The sequence below is a fragment of the Neovison vison genome, chromosome 2 (assembly GCF_020171115.1).
Source record: "Neovison vison isolate M4711 chromosome 2, ASM_NN_V1, whole genome shotgun sequence".
Lineage (NCBI taxonomy): Eukaryota > Metazoa > Chordata > Mammalia > Carnivora > Mustelidae > Neogale > Neogale vison.
Window position 1 is genome coordinate 186,402,552 of NC_058092.1, and position 14,456 is coordinate 186,417,007.

At 35.6% G+C, this 14,456-nt stretch overlaps 1 protein-coding gene across 3 annotated transcripts in view; it reads right to left on the reverse strand.

Annotated features, from left to right (window-relative positions):
* MICU1 (mitochondrial calcium uptake 1) overlaps window positions 1-14,456 on the reverse strand; it is a 237,576-nt gene that overhangs the window by 157,441 nt on the left and 65,679 nt on the right. For all 3 annotated transcript variants that reach the window (XM_044239745.1, XM_044239744.1, XM_044239746.1), the window contains exon 3: window positions 14,194-14,368. In XM_044239745.1, the coding sequence (XP_044095680.1) occupies window positions 14,194-14,368 (175 nt within the window). The remainder of the gene's footprint in view (window positions 1-14,193; window positions 14,369-14,456) is intronic.

Sequence of the window (14,456 nt, forward strand, 5' to 3'; positions counted from 1 at the left end):
TGTTATACAAGAACAGGGTAGCCTATAGATTCTTAAATACCAAATTTTTAAAAAGGGACTGATTTTATAGTTTTTACTTTGATGCAATTTCTTAAATCCCAAAACAAAGCAGAATCGGAAATTCATAGGTTTAAATAGTCTTTCAAACACAAAATACATTAAGTAATAGTATTAAAAAAATAAAATTACATATCATGCAAACGGTTAACAAGTCTGAAGCAAGAAGACTTTTACTTTTGAATATTAGATTAATATTTTACAAACACCGTATTTAGGAAAAAGCAGAGCTGGGAAGAACACAATACTTGAATAGTACTTGAATAGTAACAAAATAAAATATGGTACACATTTTACTAAAAGAGTATATTAATATGCCCATTTTTTAACCTGGCATCCAAGTTGGGATTCTGAGCATGGAACATAGAAAACACTATACCTTCTATATAATATTCTTTTCCAAATATAAGAATGAGAGACATCTTTTTTACCAGAATACTGACTACATAGTATTCTGGTGCAAAGAATTCTAGATATGGAGGTGGCAAAAATAAATAATATCTTATAAATAACTGGTGGGAAATGTGCCAAATATAAGAATGAGAGACATCTTTTTTACCAGAATACTGACTACATAGTATTCTGGTGCAAAGAATTCTAGATATGGAGGTGGCAAAAATAAATAATATCTTATAAATAACTGGTGGGAAATGTGTCAAAGCAATACGATCTAAATATCTAATAGTTCAATGTCTAAAAGTCATTTGCTAATATTATGAAAAAATGTTTTTAATTTGCCATATTAGTTGTACTAACACCCTAACTGCCAGTCCTGGCTAATTGGTCATTTTGAGGTCACTGACAACATCGATTGTGGTGGTCTTAATCACACTACCAGATGTACATTCAGTAACAATGAAAGGACTGCTAATTTGTAACTATACATGACAGGAAATCTTTCAGTGTTAATTTGCATTAAAATCTGAGTGCTGACTTCAGAGATTTTATCAAAATATTTGGTAGGTGGCAAATACACTAAGGAGGTTTTCAACCCTTTAGCGGCTTTAAAACTCAGCTACAAGTCTTAACTCAAAGGCATTTTTTATTATATTACAACTACCTGCTGGATAAAACTGGCTACAGAAGAAAAAAACTTTATTTAGGACATCTGTATTCTTGTTCTTTTGAACAACAGCAATAAAAACATTCAGTTTGCAATGTTTAGGATATAAGCTATAGCTACTGCAAAAGATGTTTTTCTGAACTAAAAAGTTAAGTCAATCCTATACAAGATAAAGATAGAAAGACAACACGTTAAAAGTCAGTAATTTTCAGACTCCTCAGATTCCTGGGTTGTTACAAGTCCCTAAATTATGTTGCTGAATATTATTAGTTTTAGTTTAAAACAACAGGCCAAAGAATGTAATAGTCTTTTTGCATTCCCCAATATTAAAGTTTAATATAGACATACTGTGCAGTACATATTTTACTTTTTTTCACTTAGCAATGTATATTGGAGACTGCACCATATTAAATTATATAAAGCTGCCTCCTTTTAAGTGCTTATATTCTTTTTTTTTTTTTTAAGATTTTATTTATTTATTTGACAGAGAGCGACAAAGCAAGAGAGGAAACACAAGCAGGGGGAGTTGGAGAGGGAGAAGCAGGCTTCCCTCTGAGCAGGGAGCCTGGTGTGAGGCTCAATCCCAGGGCCCTGAGATCATGACCTGAGCCAAAGGCAGACACTTATTGACTAAGCCATCGAGGTACCCCTGGTTATATTCAAAAGAATGCTAGCAAACTATAAAGGGTTTAGAATACAGCATCTAAGGTAACAAAGGCTCAGAAGCCAAGATATACAGCAAACTGTAGGATTGAAATGGTTAGCTTGGGGAAAAGATTTACTAAGAGAATTATAATAGTTGCATTCAATCATTTCCTTAAAACATTCTTGAACTTCATGATGTCAAGTCAGTTCTCTTCAATAAAACTGCTGGTCCTGAAACCAGTTCTATGGTTCACTTTTGGTATAATGCCTAAAGCAAATCAAGGCTATAATATCTTGGGGCCAAGTGAACGCAAGTGACAGTGAATTCCTGTGGGCCCTGATAATAGAAATCTTACACAGGCTTTGAATGAATGCTAACTGTAACCAGACCCTGGAAAAGGCAGCAGGCAGAAAGATTTCGTAAATAAATTAGTGTCTGGCACACTTTCTCTCTAGATGTGATTAATAAAACCTAATTTGTACCCCAACAGCTATCCTTTATGTTAGGAACTCCCTCTCTTTTTCACCTAGTGAATTACGGGCCATCCATAATAACAATCTATCATAAGATGACTTCTTGAAGTTCTATGAAATTCCAGGCCCAATGATACCAGTCTCGTTAAATAAAAAGCCAAATTTGGGGGGCAGCAAAATTAAGGAAACTCCCTAATTAGAGGAACAAAAAGAAAAGAGAATGAAAAAAAAAAAAATGAAGATAGCTTAAGGGACTTACAGCATCAAATGGACCAAAATGTGCATCACTGGGGTCTCAGAAGGAGAAAGAATGAGGGAGAACACTTATTCAAAGAATTGATGACTGAAAACATTCCTAATCTAGGGAAAGAAACAGACATGCAGATGCAGGAGGCTCCAAGAGTTCTAAACAAAATGAATTCAAAGCAGCACATATTGAGACACTTCAGAGTTTTCCAGGAAAACAAAAACCTGAAGGATTTCATCAACTCTAGATCAATCTTACAAGAAATTTTAAAGGTAATTCCTAAGCCTGAAGAGCCAGGCTGACTCAGTCAGTACAGCATGTGGCTCTTGATCTTGGGGTCCTAAGTTTGAATCACATATTGGATGTAGAGATTACTTAAATAAATGAACTTACTTTAAAAAAAAAGAAAAGAAAAGAAAAAAGAAGGTAATTCCTGAACCTAAAACCAAAAGACACCAGTATCAGGAAAACAAAAATGTAAAACTCACTGGTGAAGGTAAATGTATAGTTAATTTCAGAATGCTCTAATTTTGGGGGACACCTGTGTGGCTCAGTCAGTTAAGTGTCTGTATTCAGCCCAGGTCATGATGCCAGGATTCTGGGATCGAGTCCAGCATTGGGCTCCTTGAGCCTGCTTCTCCCCCAGCCTACCGCTCCACTTGTTAGTGCCCTCTCTTTCTGACAAATAAATGTTAAAGGAAAAAAAGAATGCTCTAATTTTGTAATGGTGGTGGATAAATCACTTCTAACTCTAGCATGAAGATTTTAAAAAAGTATTAAAAGAATTACAATAACCTGTAACTGGATAAACAATGTAAAAACATACAAACTGTAATATTAAAAACATAAAACACTGGAGGCAAACAAATGTAGAGCCTTTGTATACATTAGAAGTTGAACTGTTAGTAGCCTAAAATACACTGTTTTAAGAGTGTTATGGTAATTACTAAGCGGAAACCTATACCAAATACACAAAAGGTGAAAAGAAAAAAAAACAAAACCTAAGCACACTGCTATAGAAAATGATCAAATCACAAAGGAAGAGAACAAGAGAGAAAGAAAAGGATAACACTCAGAAAACAAAGTGGCAATAGTAAACCCTATCTGTCAATAACAACTTTAAGTGTAATGTAATCAAAGAAACAAAATGGCAAAAAATCCCCCCCAAAATACACAAAAAAACAAAAACAACTTTATTGTTCACTTCAGATTTGGGGACACACACAAACTGAAGCAAAGTTGATGGGAAAAGATATTCTATGAAAATGGGAGCCAAAGAAAGCAGGAATAGTTATACTACCAAACAAAATACAGTTTAAGCCAAAAACCATAACGAGATAAAGAAGAGAATAATATAATGATACAAGATCAATTCATTTCTAACTAGTTATGCACCTAAATATATAAAGCAAATGTGAACAGAACTGAAGGGGAAAATACACAACAATACAATAAGAGTAGGGGATTTGAACATTCCACTATGAACAATGGACAGACCACCCAGACAGAAGCTAAATGAGGAAACACTGGACTTGAAAATGAATTTTAAAAGACATTTACAGAATATTCCATTCAATTGCAGCAGGATACATATTATTCTCAAGCACCCATGGAACATTCTCCAGGAGAGATCACATTAGGCCACAAGTCATAATAAATTTAAGAAGACTAAAATCATACTGAGCATATTTCCTGACCATAATGCTAAGCAACTCACAATTACAAGAAGAATACTGGGAAATTAAAAAATGCATGGGAATTAAACAACATGCTCCTGAAAAACCAATGGGTCAACAAAGAAAATTTTAAAAACATCTTGAAACAAACAAAAATGAAACACAACATACCAAACCTTACAGAATATAGCAAAAAACATTTCTAAGGGAGAAACTCATAGCAATAAACATCTATATTTAAAAAAATTAAAATCTCGGAGCACCTGAGTGGCTCAGTCAGTTAAGGGTCTGCCTTCAGCTCAGGTGATGATCCTGAAGTCCTGGGATCGAGCCCCGCATCAGGCTGCCTGCTTATGTATCTTTCATCAAAGACAAAGTGCTTCACCTTCTGCCCGCTGCTCCCCCTGCTTGTGCTTTCTCTCGCTCTCACTCTCTTTCTATCTCAAATATATAAATAAAAATCTTTAAAAAAAATTAAGATCTCAAATACTTCAAGGAACTAGAAAAAGAACTAAAAGAACTAAAAAGAACTAAGCCCCCAGCAAAAGGCAGGAGATAACAAAGATGAGAGTGGAAGAAAAGGAAACAGGGAATAAAAAGACAACAGAAAAGATTGGTGATAATAAGAGCTAGTTCTTTAAAAGATAAAACAGATGTTTAACTAGACTCATCAACAAAGAAAGAAAAGGGATATTAACCCCATATTCAATATATGGTTTGCAAATACTTTTTTGTAGGTTGTCTTTTCATTTTGTTGAGGGGTGCCTTTGCCGTGCGGAAGCTTCTCAGTTTGAAATGGTTCCATTTGTTGATTTTTTCTTGCTGCAATTTTGGTCATGACCAAAAAATTCATTGCAAGGCGAAAGATAAGGAGCTCTTCCTCTACATTCCCTTCATTGAGTTTCCTTCTAAGGAAATGTCTACAAGTTTTATTGTTTTAGGTCTTATGTTAAAGTATTTAATACTTTTGAGTTAAATCTGGCAAATGATTTAAATAAGGGTTCAATTTCATGTTCTGTATGGTTATGAAGTTTTCCAATACCATTTATTGAAGAGACTATCCTTTGCCCCTACAGTATTCCTGGCTCCCTTGTCAAATGCTGACTGACTGTACCAGTGGGGGGTTTATTTCTGGGATCTCCATTTTGTGCCACTGGTCTATATGTTCTATTTTAATGACAGAATACACTGTTTTAATATAACTATATAATTTGATATCAGGAAGTGGAATTCTTCAAGCTTAGCTCTTCTTTCTCCGGTTCTTTCGTAGTTCTATACAAATTTTAGCACTTCTTTTTCTGTGAAAAATTTTCATGTGAAAAATGTGAATGGAATTTTTATACGTATTGCAAGGAAAGTACAGATAGCTTTGGGTAGCATAAACATTTAAATGATATTTATTGTTCTGATCCATGAACAAAGGATATCTTTTCATTTGTGTGTCTTCTTATGTATCTTTCATCAAAGACAAAGTTTTCATTGTACAGATCTTTCATTACCTTGGCTAAATTTATTCCTACGTATTTTCTTGTTCTTGATGCTATTCTGAATGGAATAATTATCTTTATTTCCTTTTCAGGTAATTCATTGCTGATGTATAGAAACATGTATGATCAATTCTGTACATTCAGTTTATTTCCTGCAACTCTGCTGAATTTGTTCATCAGTTCCAATAGCTTTTTGATTGAGTCTTTAGGATTATCATTATATAAGATCATATGATTTCCAGATAATAATAATTTTCCTTCTTTCTTTCCTTTTTGGATGCTTTATATTTCTTTGTCTTTCCTAATTGCTCTACGTGAAACTCCCAGTACTATTTAGTGAAAGACTGTTTAGAGTGTGCAGCCCTGTGGGTCCTCTTCCTCATTACAAAGGAAAAGATTTCAACCTTTCAGTGTTCAATATGTTAGCTGTGGGTTTGTCATATACTGCCTTTCTTAAGTTGAAGTTAAGTTCCTTCTCAACCCAATTTGTTGAGGGCTTTTATCACAAAAAGCTATAGTATTTTGTCAAATTTAAAGAGCTCCTACAATTAAAAAAAAAATCTGATTTAAAAATAGGCAGATCTGAAAAGGTGTTTTTCCAAAGAAGACATAGAGATGACTTACAGGTACAGGAAAAGTGCTCAACATCACTAATCGGGAAAATGCAAATCAAAACCAGAATGAGGGGGACACCTGGTGGCTCGGTGGGTTGGGCCTCTGCCTTTGGCTCGGGTCATGGTCTCAGGTCCTGGGGTAAAGACCAGCATCGGGCTCTCTGCTCGATGGGGAGCCTGCTTCCCCAACTCTCTCTGCCTGCCTCTCTGCCTACTTGTGATCTTTCTCTGTCAGATAAATAAATAAAATCTTAAAAAAAATTTTTTTAAAAACCAGAGTGAGGTATCACCTCACTCCTGTCGGACTAGCTAAAATCAACAACAGAAGAAACAAGTGTTGCCAAGAATACAGAGGAAAAGGAACATTTGTGCACTGCTGGTGGGAATGCAAACTTTTGGTGCAGCCACTATGGAACATGGTATGGAGGCTCCTCAAAATATTAAAAACAGAATTACCATATGATCCAGTAATTCCACTACTGGGTATTTACCCAAAGAATAGAAAAACACTAATTTGAAGAGATAAACACCCTGTTTATTGCAGCATTATTTGTAAAAGCCAAAACATGGAAGCAACCCAAGTGTCCATCAATAGATGAATGGAAAAAGAAGTGTGTATACACACAAACACACACGCGTGCGCGCAGGCGACAAAAATACTACTCAGCCATGAAAAAGTGACATTTTGTCATTTGCAACAACGTGGATGGATCTAGAGGGTAAAAGGCTAAATGAAAATAAGTCAGTTAGAAAAAGACAAACACCATATGATTTCATGCATGTGGAATTTACAAAATAAAACAAACAAGCAAAGGGGGAAAAAAGACAAAAAAAAACAGGCTCTTAAGGCATCTGGGTGGCTCAGTCAGTTAAGTGCCTGACTCTTGATCTCAGCTCAAACTCAGGTTTGTGAGTTTAAGCCCCACATTGGGTTCCACATTGCATAAGAAGTCTATTTACAAAGAACCAAACCAACAAACAAAAAAAACAGACTCTCAAATATAGAGAACTGATTGTTACCACAGAACAGGGGGGGTGGGGAGAGGGGTTAAAGAGGTGGTAGGATTATTAAGGAGTGCAAATGTCATGATGAGCACTGGATGATGTATGGAATTGCTGAATCACTATACTGCATACCTGAAATCAATATACCATTGTTATGTTAACTCACTGGAATTAAAATTAAAACTTTAAAAGCCAAAAAATTAAAAAAAAAAAAAAAAAAGGAAACAAAAACCAAGTCAATTAAATGGGCAGAATGACCTAAATAGGCATTTTTCCAAGGAACACATCCAAATAGCGAACAGATACATGAAAAGGTGTTCAACATCACTAATCATCAGGAAAATGCAAATCAAAACCACAGGAGATACCACCTCACACCTGTTAGACGGTTATCATCAAAAAGAGAAAAGATGGGGCACCTGGGTGGCTCAGCTGGTTGGAAATCGGACTCTTGGTTTCAGCTCTGGTCATGATCTCAGGGTCATGAAACTGAGCTCTGCATCAGGTTCCATGTCCAATAGGGAGTACGCCTGAAGATTTACTCCCTCTGCCCCTCCCCCAATGCAACTGTGCATTTGCATGCTCTCACATGCGCGCGCTCTCTCTCTCTCTCTCTCTCTCTTTCAAAATAAATAAATAAATCTGGTGGGTTTTTCTTTTTTTTTTTTTAACGTTAAAAAAAAGAGAAAAAGGGGCACCTGGGGGGCTGAGTTGGCTAAGTGTCTGCCTTCAGCTCAGGTTATGATCCTGGAGTCCTGGGATTGAGTGCCATGTCAGGCTCCCTGACCATTTCTCTTTCTGCTCCCCCCACCATGCTGTCTCCCATAGTCTCTCTCAAATACATACATAAAATCTTTAACAAAAAAGAGAAAAAGGAAAGATAACAAGTGTACATGAGCATATGGAGAAAAGGGAACTTTTTACACTGTTGGTGGGAATGTAAATTGGTTCAACTTCTATGGAAAGCAGTATGGAGGTTCCTCAAGATATTAAAAACAGAACTACCACATCATCCAGAAATTTCACTTCTGCGTAATATGCAAAGAAAATGAAACTGGTATCTTTTTTTTTTTATAAACATATAATGTATTATTAGCCCCAGGGGTACAGGCCTATGAATCGCCAGGTTTACACACTTCACAGCACTCACCATAGCACACATCCTTCCCAATGTCCATAACCCCACCACCCTCTCCCTCCCCCACTCCCCCGAGTCACTCTCGGTTTGTTTTGTGACATTAAGAGTCTCTTATGGTTTGTCTCCCTCCTGATCCCATCTCGTTTCATTTATTCTTTTCCTACCCCCCCAAACCCCTCACGTTGCATCTCTACTTCCTTATTTCAGGGAGATCATAAGATAGTTGTCTTTCTCTGATTGACTTAGTTCGCTAAGCACAATACCCTCTAGTGCCATCCATGTTGTCACAAATGGCAAGATTTCATTTCTTTTGATGGCTGCATAGTATTCCACTGTGTATATATACCACATCTTCTTTATCCATTCATCTGTTGATGGACATCTATGTTCTTTCCATAGTTTGACTATTGTGGACATTCAGGTGCACGTGCCCCTTCGGATCACGACATTTGTATCTTTAGGGTAAATACCTACTAGTGCAATTGCTGGGTCATATGGTAGCTCTATTTTCAACTTTTTGAGGAATCTCCATGCTGTTTTCCAGAGTGGTTGCACGAGCTTGCGTTCCCACCAACGGTGCAGGAGGGTTCCCCTTTCTCTAAATCCTCACCAGCATCTGTTATTTCCTGACTTGCTAATTTTAGCCATTCTGACTGTTGGGAGGTGGTATCTCATTGTGGTTTTGATTTGTAATTCCCTGATGCTGAGTGATGTGGAGCACTTTTTCATGTGTCTGTTGGCCATCTGGATGTCTTCTTTGCAGAAACGTCTGTTCATGTCCTCTGCCCATTTCTTGATTGGATTTTTTGTTTTTTGGGTATTGAGTTTGCTAAGCTCTTTATAGATTTTGAGATACTAGCCCTTTATCTGATACATCATTTGCAAATATCTTCTCTCATTCTGTCCATTGTCTTTTGGTTTTGTTAACTGTTTCCTTTGCTATGTAAAAGCTTTTGATCTTGATGAAGTCCCAATAGTTCATTTTTGCTCTTGCTTCCCTTGCCTTTGGCAATGTTCCTAGGAAGAAGTTGCTGCGGTTGAAGTCAAAGAGGTTGCTGCCTGTGTTCTCCTCAAGGATTTTGATGGATTCCTTTCTCACATTGAAGTCCTTCATCCATTTTGAGTCCATTTTCGTGTGTGGTATAAGGAAATGGTCCAGTGAAACCAGTATCTTAACGATATATCTGTACTCCCATGTTCAATATACCATGATTCACAAGAGCCAATATATGGAAATAACTAATATGTGTCACGGGAACTCTTGGGACTCTGAACCACCACAATAAATTTTGAAAAAGAAGAACAAAGTTTGAGGACTACTACATCCTGATTTTAAAATTTATTATAAAACTACAGGGTGCTTGAATGGCTCAGTCAGTTAAATAGCTGCCTTCAGCTAGGGTCATGATCCCAGGGTCCTGGGATCAAGTTCCGCATCAGGCTCCCTCCTTGGCAGGGAGTCTGTTTCTCCCTCTCCTTCGACCCATCCCTGCTGCTTGTGCTTGCTTGCTCGCTCTCTCTCTCTCTCTCTCTCTCAAACAAATAAATAAAATCTTGTAAAACTACAGTCATCAAAAGAATGTGGTACTGGCATAAAGACAGACATATAGACCACTGGAATAGAATACAGACCCAAAATACACCCTCACATACATGGTTAAATGATTTTTGACAAGGAAGCCACAACCATTTAATGGAAAAAAGGATAGCCTTTTCAACAAATGGTGCTGGGAAAATTGGTATCCACATACAAAAGAATGAAGCTGCAGTAGATAAGATCCAACTCCATAATAAGAAATAAACTAAGAGGGTGCCTGGGTGGCTCAGTTGGTTAATAAGTGCCCAACTCATGATTTCGACTCAGACTGTGATTTCATGGGTTGTGGGACTGAGGCCTGCAACAGGTTCCATGCTCAGCGTGGAATCTGCTTGTCCCTTTCCCTTCCACTCTACCCATCCTATCCCATCCCTGCTCTCATGCATTCTCTGCCTCTCTTAAATAAATAAATAAATAAATAAATATTTTAAAACAACTAACTTGAAATGGATCAAAGACCAAAATGAAAGACCTAAAACTATTTACCTATGGAAGAAAACATAGGTTGAAAGCAACACAACATTAGATTTGGTAATGATTTCTTAGATATGACACCAGAGGCATAAGCAACAAAGAAAAAAAAAAAGTTCATACAATGAGATGAAATAATTGCAAATCATATATCATATATCCAATAAGTGGTTAACAGATTTTATAGAGACCTCCTAAAACTCAACAATTAAAAACAACAACAACAGAGTTAAGAAATGGGCAAAGGATATGAACATTCCTACAAAGAAGACATACAACTGACTACTAGGCACATGCAAAGTTGTTCAGTGTCACTGACATTATGGAAATGCAAATGAAAACTGTACTGAGATAGCACCTTACATTTGTTAGGATGGCTATTCTAAGATAAAAACATAGCAAGTGTTGGCAAAGATATGGACAAAGTAGAACCCTTGCTGGTGGGAAAGCAAAATGGCTTAACACTGTGGAAGACAGTATGGTGGTTCCATAAGAAAATTAAAAATAGGATTACCATACGATCTAGCAATTTCACTTCTAGGTAGATACCCAAAAGAATAGAAAGCACGTCTCCAATAGATATTTGTTCACCTACGTCCACAGCATTTTTCAAAACAGCTAAAACGTGGAAGCAACACAAATATCCATTAAGAGACTGAATGGATGACCAAAATGTAGTATATTCATACCCTGTAACATCCCCCAAAGTAAGAAAATTCCAACATATGCTAAAACATGATGAACCTTAAGGACATTACATGAAGTGCAACAAGCCAGTCACAAAAATGCAAATACTCTATGATTCCACTTGTATGAGGTTCTTTTAGCATTCAAAATCATGGAGAAAAAGCAGAAAGGTGGTTTTGAGGGGCTAGGGAAGGGGGTAGTAAAGAGTTACTGATTAATGAGTATAGATTTTCAGTTTTATAACATGAAAACAGTTATGGAGATGAGTGGTAAGAAAATGCTGATACTCTGTGATGAAATGTACATTTAAAGATGGTTAACATAGTAAATGTGACATTTTACCTATTTTACCACCATAAAAAGAAAAAAAAAAGGCAAGAGAAAGAAAAGAGGCCCCAGGACAGTACGGGAAGAACTACTGAGAAAAAATATAAAGAACAGTTATAAGATATGCAGTATAGGTTGTGAGGATGTAAGGTAAGAGTTCCAAGAAAAAAGAAATGGCCATGAAACAATACTGAAGCAGTGTGTGAGAATTTTTCAGAATTCAGGACTTGATGTGTCAGAAGGGACAAGAAAATTGAAAATTAAAAATTAAAAATTAGAAAAATGAAAGAAGATAAAATAATATAAATATTAAATGAAAGAGAAGCACATATTACAACAGTATAACATAAACTGATTGATAGGGCTGTCCTAACTCTTTGGACCTGGGAATTTTTTTTTTTTTAATTAAAACTAAAACACACAAAACCACCAGGCCATACGTGATATTAATAAATCACAAATTAAAGCAAATGGCTCACCTCTGAAAAAGAAGGAAAAAGTGGACTGGGGAAAGTATACAGCAATGTATTTTTTATATTCACTTTGTTTCTTTAAAAAATAAATGAAGCAAGTATAGTCAAATGTTAAAACTTGACAAAAATAAGTGTCAGATATGTACATTATCATTATAGTAGTCCCTATTTTTTTTCTCACTGAATATTTGAAATATTACATAAAAATCAAGACAATATAAAAGAACAAAACCAAAAAGCTTAAGAGAAAAGTGAAGATGTCAAAGAGAAGCTCTAGAGGCTGGAACAGTTTGGTGCAGCAGGAAAGAAGGTGAATGGCAAAAAAAAAAAAAAAAAAAAAAAAAAGCTCAAAAATGCAATTTATTCTTTTATTAAAGGTGGAAAAATCTTTAACATGTCTATGTAAACTATGTAATAAATGAAAAGACAAAGAGTAACTGAGGAAACTGGACAGAAGAAAAAATAAGTGTTGAAACAGGCTCTTGGGGAAACAGGATGACATGTGTAATGGTTATCCTTGAACATGGAAAACTAAGCTCTTCCGCTGAGACTATAGTGAAATAAGAATTATTTCAGAAATAGATTAGAAAGGTTTTATAGCCATGGGAGTTACAAATTAAGTAAATTATATTGATCAAGCTTTCATTTTTATCTGCAAAGTATGATATATGGTCACTGCTAAGCAGAAAGCAGGAGAAGAAAACGGAAAGTTCAAAAATAAATGCTTATTTGGGTAATTTTAGCTCTATTTTGTAAAATGTAAAAACTATAAATGAAACTGCTGGCACAAGATAAATTGAAACTTTACTCAAATTCACTCAGGGCAAAAGATCAAATAAATATATCATTGTGGAAACACTGGGATAGTTGACTTGTATCACTTTGTGTAAGTTATAACATATCATTTTTGTTCAAATTCACCTCAATCAGAAACAGATTAGAGAAATGAAAAAACATATTTAATAATTTCATCTAAACAAACAATCCAAATTTCTCAAAGGAACTCTTCTTGAAAATATATACCCCTCCACACACAAACACGCATGCAACACAGAAATAAGTCAAATTGTTGTGCTACACTTATTAGCTACATTTTATCAAAGGAAGCAATTCCCTGAATTTCAACATTAACATGCAGATGTCTAAGAAATTCATCCTTTTGACTTTTCATTACTCATGTCTGATGAGTTCAAATGCTCAGTATCATAGGAATACTATACTGGAATTGAAATTTTTCTGAGGTAGAGCTCTGTAACAGCAGGTTGTATTAAAGATATTAAAAGCTGAAGTCATTCAACGTTTATACTATCATCAAAATTAGTTGAATTTTTGGAAATATTTGTGTATTTCCAAAGAGAGGTTATTCTGCCTTTACAAATTTGGCATCATAAATCAATTGTACCAAAGACTTAACATTTCCAAGAACATTAAGCATCAGAAAGATCTGGAAAGCAAGAATCAACTAAAATAGCAGCATTACCCAGGTGGTGGGTATTATAGAGGGCACGGCTTGCATGGAGCACTGGGTGCGGTGAAAAAATAATGAATAATGTTTTTCTGAAAATAAATAAATTGGAAAAAAAACCAATATAGGTGAATACAGGATAAAGTTGAGTAATAAAAAGCAAGTCCTGGAAAAAATAAATAAATAAAATAAAATAAAATAGCAGCATTAAAAGAGTGAAGAAAATATACGCAAATCCTGATTATCAATTCTAGATCTTTTCACTAGCCCCATCAACTTCACATTCCAGGACTATATTTGCCTTTTTAGAAAATGACAGAAAAGGGCGCCTGGGTGGCTCAGTGGGTTAAGCCGCTGCCTTCGGCTCAGGTCATGATCTCAGAGTCCTGGGATCGAGTCCCGCATCGGGCTCTCTGCTCAGCAGGGAGCCTGCTTCCCCCTCTCTCTCTCTCTGCCTGCCTCTCTGCCTACTTGTGATTTCTCTCTGTCAAATAAATAAATAAAATCTTTTAAAAAAATAAATAAATAAATAAAAGAAAATGACAGAAAAAAACCTGCACCCCTGGGGCTAAAAATACATTATATGTTTATAAAAAAATTTAAAAATTAATAAAAAAAAGAAAATGACCAATAAAATAGCAGAGAGGTGAATATCATTGTAAGGAGAATATGAGCCATCTGAAATAAAATATAAAAGATACTCAAATGCATTATTCTAATTAGAATTAACAAGAGCTTTGACTAATTTTTAAGACTGTGTTCCATACTTTTCTGTCTCTGAACCCAGAACGTTTCTTCTTTTTCTCTTCTGGATGAGACTCAAGACAAACATCTGCAGCTTTTTTTTCATTGTTACCAACTTCTCCTTCATCCTTATTCTTCCCTTTATCACCGACTTCACTCTTTAGGTTGTTAACGGATGGTGGAGATTCTGCAAGGGCCCTGGATATGCAAAAAAATAAATTTCCATTAATCAAGAAATAAAGATTTTCAGATAGTTTAGCAGAAGCAACAGCAATGAAATTTGTGA